We start from the raw sequence: 11,727 nt of genomic DNA on the forward strand, positions 1-11,727 counted from the left end.
AAAAGTTTTTTTTAATAAATGTTGCTCTTTAAGTCTGTTTTGTCCAACATGGTAAACATAGAGCCTTACTTTGATTCTGCATTTGCTTTTAGAAGTCGTGGAAGAACACTTCTGCAAAGGAAAACATACTCTGAATACATTGTAAAACTCTGAATGTCGTTACACACATAACAATAAAATGAATAGATCAAAATTTTTAAACACTTTAATTGGTTTTTAAGTCTAGTAATTAGTTATTACAGAAGAAACATTTATCTCAGGGTGATTTGCAAGATTGCCATGTTTAAGATTTTACTGTTTTAGAAGTAACATTTTTGTGACTTAAATTCTTTTAAAAGAATCTTTTTTATTTTGTGTATGTGTGTGTGTGTATATACTGTCGGATCAGATCTGACTGGTACAGGAGGACATTGTCCTTCCTTCTCCAGCAGAGCATCTGGTAGATTCGAACTGCTCACTCTGGGATTGAAGTGCAGCTTCTTGCCACTAGGCCACCAGAGCTCACCAGAAATACCTCTCGATAAAATTTTTATTATCTGTTTCTGCATTTGAAAATGGAGTACATTTAGCCAAAGACTGTATCTTTATAACCCATATTTTTGTAATTTTATGCATTTATTAAATGAATTCTTGCTATCAGATACTAAATATGAGGAAAAACTGCAGATTTTTTACCAAAAAAATTGTTTAGTGATTTAACTCTTTTTCTAGGGCGATATCACTTCTATTCCAGAACTTGCTGACTATATTAAAGTTTTCAAGTAAGTACCAAAAAAGGGAAGATCCAAGTGTTGTTAATGAGTATGTGTAATAAAATAAGTTTTTATAGATTTGATGAATGCACTTTAAAAAGATGGTATTAATCTTAAATACTAAAACTGTAATTAAATGTCTTTACTAAATCAAAATCAAATTACTCATTAAGTTGTTTTGTTTGATAATCATTTTTTTAAAAAAAAAACAAACACAACACCCCAACAAGATTATGAAACCTTGACTGACTGTGTCATAGAGATGCTCAGACATAGAAATACAGTGGTTCATTATTTTAAAGCTTCAACTTTGGATTCTCATAGGATAGCAGTAAGTCATGAACTAGAACTTCAGTGGCTTTGTTCAGAACCCATATTCTATTAAATTTTATTTATGAGGCATTTTACACTAAGGTTCAAGTATATTTTATTTAGACTTTTAATTAGCTTAGCTATATGGAAAATCAAGAAAGTAGCTTGAAGGCACAAAGAGGAAGATGTGATATGGAACACACTTCTATCGTATAAGGCTAAAGCCCTTAGGAATAAATCATTCACTTTAACTGAACAAAACAGCTCAAAATGTGTAACAAACACCTCTGAAGTAAGGGCCCCTTTTCATATCCAACGTCTTTATCTTTTTTCCTTTGCCTTTTTTCCTGCCTACAACTTTCCTCACCCACTTTTCTTCATGGCTTTCTCTTTCGTCATCTTCTGTTTTTGATATTAAAGTGGCAAGTCAGTGTCACTAGTGAAATACATCTCTGAAGGCAATAAGTACTCCTCCATTTCCATTCATGCCAAATAAATACAAGTTCCATAGGCAACTCTACAACAAACCTGTGAGCCTGTAGGTAGGTAGTGGTCCTAAGAAACTTCCAGCATGGAAGGTACTCTCTCCCCAAATCCTTTCCATATAACCCATTAATGACAGGAAAACTTCTGTATACATGTATGTGTATGTAGAGAAAATATAGCAAATGAGTTTGGGACTCTAGTTTCAAGCACCTAACTGAGTCTTGGAACACATCCCCTAAGTTAAGTAGGGACTGTGGTACTAGCTGGGATGATCGCCCCGAGTTCTTTCCCTGCTTTACTGTTTGTGGTCTTCTTGAGTTAGATAGGTAAAGTGTAGAAGGGAGGGAGAGATCAAATAGTGGGACTACTGAATATAACTTAATTTGAACACTAGCCAAAAGAAACAGAATTCAGCTTATGTAAAACTTGGACTTTTAAAAGTCTGCTATTTCGGAGTATATATTTTGATGGTGACAAACTAAGGGAATAGCATTGTTAATGTTACTTCAAAAGTAGTTTTTCTTTTAATTCTATTTGACACAGGCCAAAAAAGCTGACTCTGAAAGGTTACAAGCAGTACTGGTGCACCTTTAAAGATACATCTATTTCTTGCTATAAGAGCAAAGAAGAATCCAGCGGTACACCAGCACATCAAATGAACCTAAGAGGTAATGAAAGCCTAGAATGATGATGGAATATAACAATAAATTAACCATTTTTTCCATGTTGACAACTGTCATTACTTATTCTTTCCAGATGTTTTCCATCAATCCCAATAGGAAATCAGTACTCCTTAAAATAATTATTTCTCCCTCTCCCCTACCCTTGGTAGTGACTAATAAACTTTTGTCTCTCTGCATTTATCTATTCTAAGGACTTCATTAAGTGGAATCATCCAGTATTTGCTGCCTTGTGTATGACTTACTTTGTTGTTCTAGAACATAGAGTCAGAACAGATCCAGAGCTGACCCTCTGGAAGGTTTTTAGAGGCAGTTAATCGCACGCAAAGAGATTGCCATCTTCCCACGCAACAGCTGGTGGCTTCGGATTGCATACCTTGTGCCTTTTGGATTGCAGGGCAGCTTCTTGCCGCTAGGCCACCAGGTCTCCCTTTCACTTTACACAGCACAATATTTAAGGTTGATCCATATCCTAACAATTATTAGAACTTTGTTTTTGTTTATGACTAAATATTTTCTTGTAAATTATATTTTATCCTTTCATCTGTTGATGGACATTAAAGTTTCCATATTTTGACTACTGTGATTAATTCGGCTATGTGCATTAATGTACAAGTATCTTGTTCTTGTTCACATTTCTTTTGGGTCTGTTTTACCGTTAGGGAGCTCTGGTGGCCTAGCGGCAAGAAGCTACATTGCAATCCAAAAGGCACATGGTTTGTGATCAGTATTGAATGTTTGCATTTAACAAACATTCGCCTCACGTTTTACTGATAAAATATTGATTTATAGATTCTTTAATGGCAAAATTTAATATGGAAACATGCTATAATATGTATAAAATGCCTGTACTGGTTGTTTTTTAATTCCAGGATGTGAAGTTACTCCAGATGTGAACATTTCAGGCCAGAAATTTAATATTAAACTCCTGATCCCAGTTGCAGAAGGCATGAATGAAATCTGGCTTCGTTGTGACAATGTATGTTTTCCAAGTAATATGCAAACCACCTTTCTTTTTCAACTCTTAAGTAAATTGACCTATCATTCTTTGTTTTATACCGAAAAGATCCATCATGTGGTACATGTCATTCATCGGTTTTTCTTTCAAATAGGAAAAGCAGTATGCACACTGGATGGCAGCTTGCAGATTAGCCTCCAAAGGCAAGACCATGGCAGACAGCTCATATAACCTCGAAGTTCAAAACATCCTTTCCTTCTTGAAAATGCAGCATTTAAATCCAGATCCTCAGCTAATACCAGAGCAGATCTCAACTGATATAAATCCTGAATGTCTGGTATCCCCTCGCTACCTGAAAAAGTACAAGAACAAGCAGGTACTCGATTCATTTTACTTTACCCTTTTGGGCCTACTTATTTTATAATTATATACTTATGCAAAACTTAGTTTTCCTTCTTAAACAGAACCTTAGTCCTGATAGGATTTGATCTGTGTGAACTAGTTAGATTAGTATTAAGTCAGTTTAAGTTGGTCATTTTTTAAGAAAATTAAAATAGTTGGAAACATGTATTCTAATAAACCCGAGAAAAAAAACATATACCTTAGGGGTTTGAGTATGGTTTTTAATGCTTTTTGTTCCTTAATTTCATTTTATATATATATATGTGTGTGTGTGTGTATATTTAAGTAAAAGTGATAAAAGTACATTTAATATTTCCATATAATCTGTAATAACTATTCATGCTGTCCAAAATGGATTTTTCTAGCTTTGAGTAGCTACGTTTGCTGCATTTAAACAGTCTTTTCAAACATTAAGTGTTAGAAACTAAACGAAATTTGTTATGGTAAATTTTCTCTTGAAATTCACTACTTTTGTTCCTCGTTTATAATAACTGTTCCTGGAGATTAATACCATAAAAGAATTTTTATATAGGAAAGCAATTCTTCAGTACAACATAAAATGCCCTTTATGAGGAGAATTTTACTTGGAATAGCCCTCATCGTTCTCCACATCAAACATCATTCCTTAAAAGGGAAAGTACTTCTAAGGATTTGGAGGGATGAGGGAGGATAGAGAAGCTCTTCGGAATAATCACTTTTACCTAGTTTCATTTTCATCTTTAAATAATAATTTTTAAATACAATGAACAAGCCAAATTAATTATCTACCATATTACTGCCTAAGTATGCTTTAAATATGTACATGTACATTTATATCTGAAATCACTTGGTTGGAAGCTCTGGAGAGTTAGTCACAAAGCATGTGTCTTTACATTTCAGAGTTTGTGTAAGCTACAGGGAAAATGTTTATCCCACAGTTATACTATGTGGGAGTAGTAAGGAATGGAGGAAATTCCACCTTGGGGAGTTTTGTGGAATGTAGATTTGTAAGTTTAAAAAGGGAACTTGCAAAGACTAATTTTTCATTCTTGGTTTGTAAAAAATTCATTTGCCTTAAGAGAACTTTAATAATAATAATAATAATATATTAGCAGTTTTATCATTTCACTATGGCCGGGAGGGTGGGGGTGCTTATAGCATAGTTATGGGAACTGACAGCTATTGGTTTAACTGTAAGGGGTTTGTATTTACCTGTTTTACCAGAAACTTAAAATTAGATTTTTCAACCCAAGTTCTAGATTGTCAACAAAAAAATTCTCCTGAGGACAATGTTTTGTTTAACTGATATGAGGACAGTGAACCTGTGGCCCAGTACTCAGGATCTTGTTATTCTTGTCTTTCATAATGGCCGTTTTAGGACTTGCACCTTTTCTTTTCATCTCCTTTTCCTTTACTAGACTTAGTAGGTCCCAGGGCAGTTCTTTTGGACAGCATCTTCTGGAAACAGCCTGTAAGAGCCCATAGAAATTTAGTTGCTGTACATCAGTTGCTGTGATGGTTGTTAGACTTAGTGCACAGTTATCATTAAATTGTAAATTCGATTTTGTGGGCTATAGGGTCACTCAGTCTATTCCTTTGGGATTATCAATATAACCTCTTAAGTATTAAATCATTTCGTTCTTCAAAATTATACACGTATTTCCAGTCAGTGCACCTAGTGCTTAGCTACCACCATTCTGACAGAGGTTTGCATGTTGCTGTGATGCTGAATAAGTTTCAGTGGAACTGCCAGCCTAAGACCAACAAGGAGTGAAGGCCAAGTCATCTACTTCCAGAAATCACCCTGTGGATCAAACTATCAAACTTCCAAAAGGTCATGAGGATGAGGGAGAACAGGCACCATTTCATTCTGTTGTGATGGATCGCCGTGAATGCCAGGCCACCTTGACAGCTCTTCACATGCATATGTTAATTATTTGTTCTGAGTCTTATTTTAAATCACCACAACTCCTAAATTGTATTTTAGAATTTTACAAAAAAGTTCTGCATTTTTAACACATGTTAATTCAAATTGAGATGGGCTAATAGATTTTTGCCATAGTTCCTAGTGTGTCGTGTGTGGCATCTCTTTATTTTTCCTTCTAGGAAAAAGGATGTAAAAAGCAGATGGTAATTCAGGAGTTGAGTTTTCTTGTGTAAATAGTATGGTTGTTGCACTTACTTCCTGTCTTCAATTTTTATTCCTAAAAAGCAGTGCATGAATTATGTTCTATCACTAAACTAAGAAGACACTTAAAACTTTTAAATATTAATTTTTGATTGGTGCTAAAATAATTAGCTTTATCATTCCTAGCTAGTAAGAATTGGTATAGAACAGAGGGATTATGGGTGGGTATTATAGAGTCCTTATTACTTACATCTGACATCAAATGATGAGATTGTGTGACCTGGATTTTTTAAAATAACTATGGAATTTATCCTGGTCATTTTTTACTCACTTAATCAATTTTAATAATTTGGGATAACCTGTTTTCAGAATTTACAAGAGAGGACACATATCAGGAGAGATGAAAGTTAATTATGTTCTTTATTGGTCCACCTTTGTTTTTGTTTATTTTGTTGCCAAAATGTAAACAGATATTGAAGCTTTGATAAGAGGGGTTTAAATTAGTAATGTTACAGTGTAGTTTGAAAGAGCTAGAAATTCTTGGCCCTCATTCCCATGTGGAATATTATATTCTATTATGATATATATGCAGACAGAGTGGGGTGGAGCTCCCCGATTAAAACAAGCGTGGAAGGAGGAGTGGCATCCACTTCCATAATAGCTTGCCTCCGGAAACCCTGTGAACCTGGAGAGAGGATGAAAGGCACCCAAGCGTCAAGGACTCTCCTTCATAGTGTCGTTATGAGTCGCCTGTGACTCGACGGCACTTAACAACATAACATTTATTCCCTGTATTTTCTGCCTACACATGTCTACCTTTAGTAACTCTTAACCTTCTAAAATAATGTGGAGTGTTTCTCAGTATTCAGAGCTGTAAGTAACTGCTGCTTCCTCATTTTCATTTTCATGCTTGCATTTACTTTGCTTGGTTTCCATCTAAAGTAATTTTTTGCATGGTTTTTGGCTGGAATTTTGGTTTGCAGGTGACCGCAACTTTTTCTTTGCTTTATTTTTGCCATTTTTTCTGACTGCATTTTTTTTTCCTTTCTGCTTTCTTTTTCTTTCCTCGCATTGCCATCTACAGCCAGGCTATATAAGAGATTTGGTAAGTTCTCCACATTTACCAAAAACCAAAAAATAATTTAAAAAAAACAACACCCAAACCTGTTGAAAGCCCTCCTGCCTATTTCCACCCATCATTTAATCCTTTCCTATCTCTTGTGGGAGCAGTTATCCCAGAATGACTATAATTTGAATTTTACATTAACTCTGATGGTTTTGGGGTTTTTTTTAATGAGTCTTTGTGCACAGTAGTTAAGTGCTTGCCTACTAATGAACTGAGAGGGTCTCGTTTGAGTCTACCCAGAGGCTCCTCAGGAGAAACACTTGGCATTCTGTTCGCATAAAGATCTCAGACTGGAAAACCCTATGGGGCTGCTGCTTTCCTCTCTTTCATGGGGTCACTATGAGTCAAAATTGACCTGGCACCATCTAACAACAAATCTTTTCGAAATCTTTTAAAAATATGATGAGTGCTGGTAGAGTACAGTCATTAAGTACTAGACTATTAGCTACAAGGACAGCAGTTTGAGCTCACTAACCTTTCTTAAGGTTTGCCTCCATAAAGATTATAGTCACAGGCTCAGGGATGTAGGGATGGGCTGCTTTACCCATCCTTAGGCGGAAGCTGTGAGCCTGAATTAACTGGATGACAGTGATTTCAAGTCCTTCAGAGCAGCTAAACAGATACTCCTGCAGAATACCAATAGTTTAGGGTCATTCTCAGATATTTTAAAGCTAAATGTAAAACTTTTTTTATATACCAAGATTAGAATTCGCTCGTTTTAAATAGTACCACAATATATATGAACACATGCAAGATATCTACAGAGTGGTAATATATATTTCTAGTCATGTTTTATTGATACCTAAAATTCATATATTTTCTTAATTTAACTTTTGTACCATGTGAAGATTTTTTGTCTTTATTTTAACTGAAAAGAATAGCTAATGCTAAAGGTAATTTTTAATCATGTTTATTTAGATCACAGCAAGGATATTGGAAGCCCATCAAAATGTAGCCCAGATGAGTTTAATTGAAGCCAAGGTGAGATTTATTGACGCTTGGCAGTCTCTGCCAGAATTTGGCATCACACACTTCATTGCAAGGTCAGTGGTTCTACTAAACACCTATATGGAAAATCTAATCTGAGTTTTAAGTGTAGCTACAAACCTGTTTCACAGTAAAATGTAGAGAATTTTAGAATGTATTTCTCTATACTGGTAGTTTTTATATGAAAAACTCACAATAGGATTTCTGGTTGCATTTCTGTTTTCACTCATACAAGAATAGCACGTTTTAGTGATAAAATGGCGCAGCTTTAAAAAAAAGACTACCATATGCTTTAATTTTACAGGTTCCAGGGAGGCAAAAAAGAAGAACTTATTGGAATTGCATACAACAGACTGATTAGAATGGATGCAAGCACCGGAGATGCAATTAAAACTTGGAGGTTCAGCAACATGAAGCAATGGAATGTAAACTGGGAAATAAAAATGGTAAGTTAGTTAATTGAATATATAAGTAGCTCTTTTGCAAAAAAATTAATAAATTAAGCATAAAAGTTTGAATCCTGAAAATTTTTTGTGCCATTACCTCTTAAACAGAACATGGTTGCTATTCGTGTCTTTCCTTAAACTTAATATTTCATAACAGGTCAGTTGTTGAAATTATACAGATACCATGATTTGCTTAGAATAACACCTGATCTTTAAGACTATTCTGTAATGAATTCATCTCTTTCACTGACTAGTACCTCACAGTACCCACTGTGGAATGCCTGCTCTGAACTATCCTTGGTTCTAGATCTTTGTACTCTATTGCTAAACCTCACCACAGTCTTAACAAGGAATATAAATAGCACCAACTTTACAGCTGAAGACATTAAAATGAGAGGCCTAAGAGCCACATATTTTCTAAGTATCAGAGCCAAGATTTAAACTTCAGCCCTAGGTGTCTAAAACTTAGCACATAACCCTCCAGCCACTCTCCTGCTGTTGAATCGGTTCCAACTCCTAACCCTCCAGGTTTCTGAGGCTGTAAATCTTTATAGAAAGAGACAAGTGAATTAAAATCACCAGAAAAGTATAGCCTTCTAGTAGCAGCACAGCCTCTCTATGGACTTCACCACCAGAGTTCCCTGTTCAGGCCCCACCCTTCAAATAGATGAAAATAATATAAAATAGACACTTTAATTAATGACTCATTTATTTTTAGGGTCATATTGGTTTTGTTCTGTAAATTTCTGTCACTCAATTTCATATTCCTAGAATATTTAAACATAACACCCAAAGGTTAAATATCTAGAACATTAAACACAGGAAGTTAGTTTTCTCCCAGGATTTGAAGAGAGACTTTCTCACTAATTGAATCACTAGAGACCACTTGGGAACGTGGTGACCTAAATCTCTTTACTTATGACCTAAATCTTTTGCATTCAGTCCTAGAATGGGTGGTGGTGGGGGAAGGGCTAGTAAGCTTGCTTTCTTTTGGACTTGAAGTTTAATAAGTTAGGATGTTTAAAGAGTAATTAAGTGTCAAAAAGTATTTCATAATAGCTGGTATTTTTTTAAAAGAGTAATTATTGGGGTATCAAGTTTTTCATGATAGACAAAACCTAAAGCAATATAGTAACTTTGCTTTGACTCAAACATCTTAAGTCTTACAGAGCCTGATTTGTCTTTGTTCCAGGTCACAGTAGAGTTTGCAGATGAAGTACGATTGTCCTTCATTTGTACTGAAGTAGATTGCAAAGTAGTCCATGAATTCATTGGTGGCTACATATTTCTGTCAACACGTGCAAAAGACCAAAACGAGAGTTTAGATGAAGAGATGTTCTACAAACTTACCAGTGGTTGGGTGTGAATAGGAAATACTGGGTACTGAAACTCCATGGCCATATTTAACATTAAAAGCTGTTATTATATGCTGCTTAATAAAATAAGCTTGGAATTTATCATTTTATCATGAATACTTATTTGCCTTTCCAGATAAGTTAATATGTGCACTAACAAGCACGATTGTTAATCTGCTATCATGATACAGTATATATGGCTATTGAATGCAGCACACATTCTTTAGGGCCATGAATGAAAAATGAAATAATAAGCAAGTCAGAAACAAAGCATAACTGATTGAAGCTAGCCAAACTGAGAAACTCAAGCCATCTACTTTAAAGCTATCCAGGGCTTAAACAATATGAAGTCTGTTGTGTTTAATGCATGTATTTTAATGTATGTTTAATTTGACCTCATGTTTTAAAGTCTCACCCTTCTGCTAGCCATCTGATTGTCTTTTCCCACTACACACACACCCACACATCCCTGTAAATCGGGCCTGTAACAGATGTCTAGTATTTAATACCATGTCATTATTTGATCTTGAAGGAAAATGCTGTTGGTCCATTATGCGTGGTTTTGTCCTTCAGTAAGCATGTACATTTGTCTTGTGTTTATTTTTACACCGTATTGTATTACAGTACTTTTAGTATTCACCAGCATATTTACTGTCTGCCTAAAATATGCAAATTTTGCATTACAATATGAAGTAAAGGTCTATGAAGTATGCATTTTGTGTAACTAATGTACAAACACAAATTTTATAAAATTGTACAGTTTTTTTTAAGAAAAACTACTCACAACTAGCAAATGGCTTAAATAATAACATTTTTGCATTAATTGCTTTTGAAAGATATAAATATCAATTTGGTAGCAATTAATTATTCGCAGTTTTAAAATCTGCTAAGTTAAGAATGACTTCAGTACAGTCATAATTTGCCACAATGACCTTAATTCTTAATGTCAGGACTGGCCATGTTCTAGTCTTTTGCGCTATTACAATCTGCATTGGTGCTAGTCAGAAAATCCTAACTCTCACACAGCCCAAAAGGGCACCAGGGAGGGATGGATTACCAGTATTGTTGATTAATTAATGGTTTAAAGACTGTATAAATGCATTTTATTTTAAATAAAAGCAAAATGTTTTATTTAATATTTGTTTCTCTTTGTTCTTGTTTTTACTGTTTATATAACATTAACATGCAGAAATTAACTTCTGTAGAAATAGTTTGCCTTTTTGTCATTAATATTTCAAATATGACAGTTTCTACTACAGAGTCTTCTACTTAAATGAGACCCATCGTTTATCTGAATATTTAATGTATAATGTAGGTTAAATTATAGTAAGCAGTTAAAAACAGAAATAGGACAGGTAAACATTGCTAACTTTGGCAAAAAGTTCCTTGGTTAAAACACAGTCCTTATGTTCATGAATTTACACACTCTTGGTGCTCTTACATATGTTCCCAAAATTCCAATCAGGAACTTTTGTATACTTTGCTTTTATTCAAGACAAGCCTTGCTGGTCTCACCCACACACACAGCCTTGTGTCCTTCTCTTGTCACTGCTGTCACCATCACACAAATTAAGGTTTTTTACCCTGTGCCTGCCTGTGGGGCAACAACCTTTTAAAAGCCAGTAGAGAATTTGATAAGAACTTTTTGTACTCCTAAGCCATGTTGTATCACGGTGTCCTCAAAAATTCAATAGCTCTTTCCATTAAAAGTACCCTTGTATGTATGTATGTATGTATGTATATATATGTATAAAATGTCCTTTCCTCCTTTGAAGTGCAAATCACCAGTGAATGTACTGGTGTTTGGTACTTTTGAACCAACGTCATCTTTTTTTTTTATTTAAATTTATTATTAATTTCAGTAAAAATTTATAGAGAATTTGGATTTCCATTCATTCTTTGTTGCACTTTTCTCCTCTCCCAAACCTTCCCCCTAGTACACTACCCTCCTGCGAAAGTAAAAGGAAAATTATTTCATTGTTTTACAAACCCTCCCCCAGGTCCACTCCACCATGTAGCCTTCGCTCTAGACTCCTGTCATGACAAAAATACCTAATCACATATCCCTCTTAAACAGTTTTCTCCCTCATCTGTTTCAGTGCAGTATACATTATTG

At 34.8% G+C, this 11,727-nt stretch overlaps 1 protein-coding gene across 3 annotated transcripts in view; it reads left to right on the top strand.

The window, feature by feature from the left end:
• The window catches only part of FERMT2 (fermitin family member 2), a 114,323-nt gene extending 103,574 nt beyond the window's left edge, over window positions 1-10,749 (top strand). Inside the window, exons 8-15 of one of the 3 annotated variants that reach the window (XM_006894356.1) lie at window positions 712-761; window positions 2,094-2,218; window positions 3,103-3,209; window positions 3,343-3,564; window positions 6,782-6,802; window positions 7,742-7,866; window positions 8,115-8,256; window positions 9,449-10,749. In XM_006894356.1, the coding sequence (XP_006894418.1) occupies window positions 712-761; window positions 2,094-2,218; window positions 3,103-3,209; window positions 3,343-3,564; window positions 6,782-6,802; window positions 7,742-7,866; window positions 8,115-8,256; window positions 9,449-9,622 (966 nt within the window). In that variant the 3' untranslated portion in view covers window positions 9,623-10,749. Of the gene's footprint in view, window positions 1-711; window positions 762-2,093; window positions 2,219-3,102; window positions 3,210-3,342; window positions 3,565-6,781; window positions 6,803-7,741; window positions 7,867-8,114; window positions 8,335-9,448 lie in introns of those variants that run through there. The other 2 variants (XM_006894358.1, XM_006894357.1) reach the window with 2 other exon arrangements.
• The last annotated feature ends 978 nt before the right edge of the window (window positions 10,750-11,727 follow it).

This window comes from Elephantulus edwardii, unplaced genomic scaffold, assembly GCF_000299155.1.
Source record: "Elephantulus edwardii isolate Elephantulus edwardi_28Jun2011 unplaced genomic scaffold, EleEdw1.0 scaffold00140, whole genome shotgun sequence".
Lineage (NCBI taxonomy): Eukaryota > Metazoa > Chordata > Mammalia > Macroscelidea > Macroscelididae > Elephantulus > Elephantulus edwardii.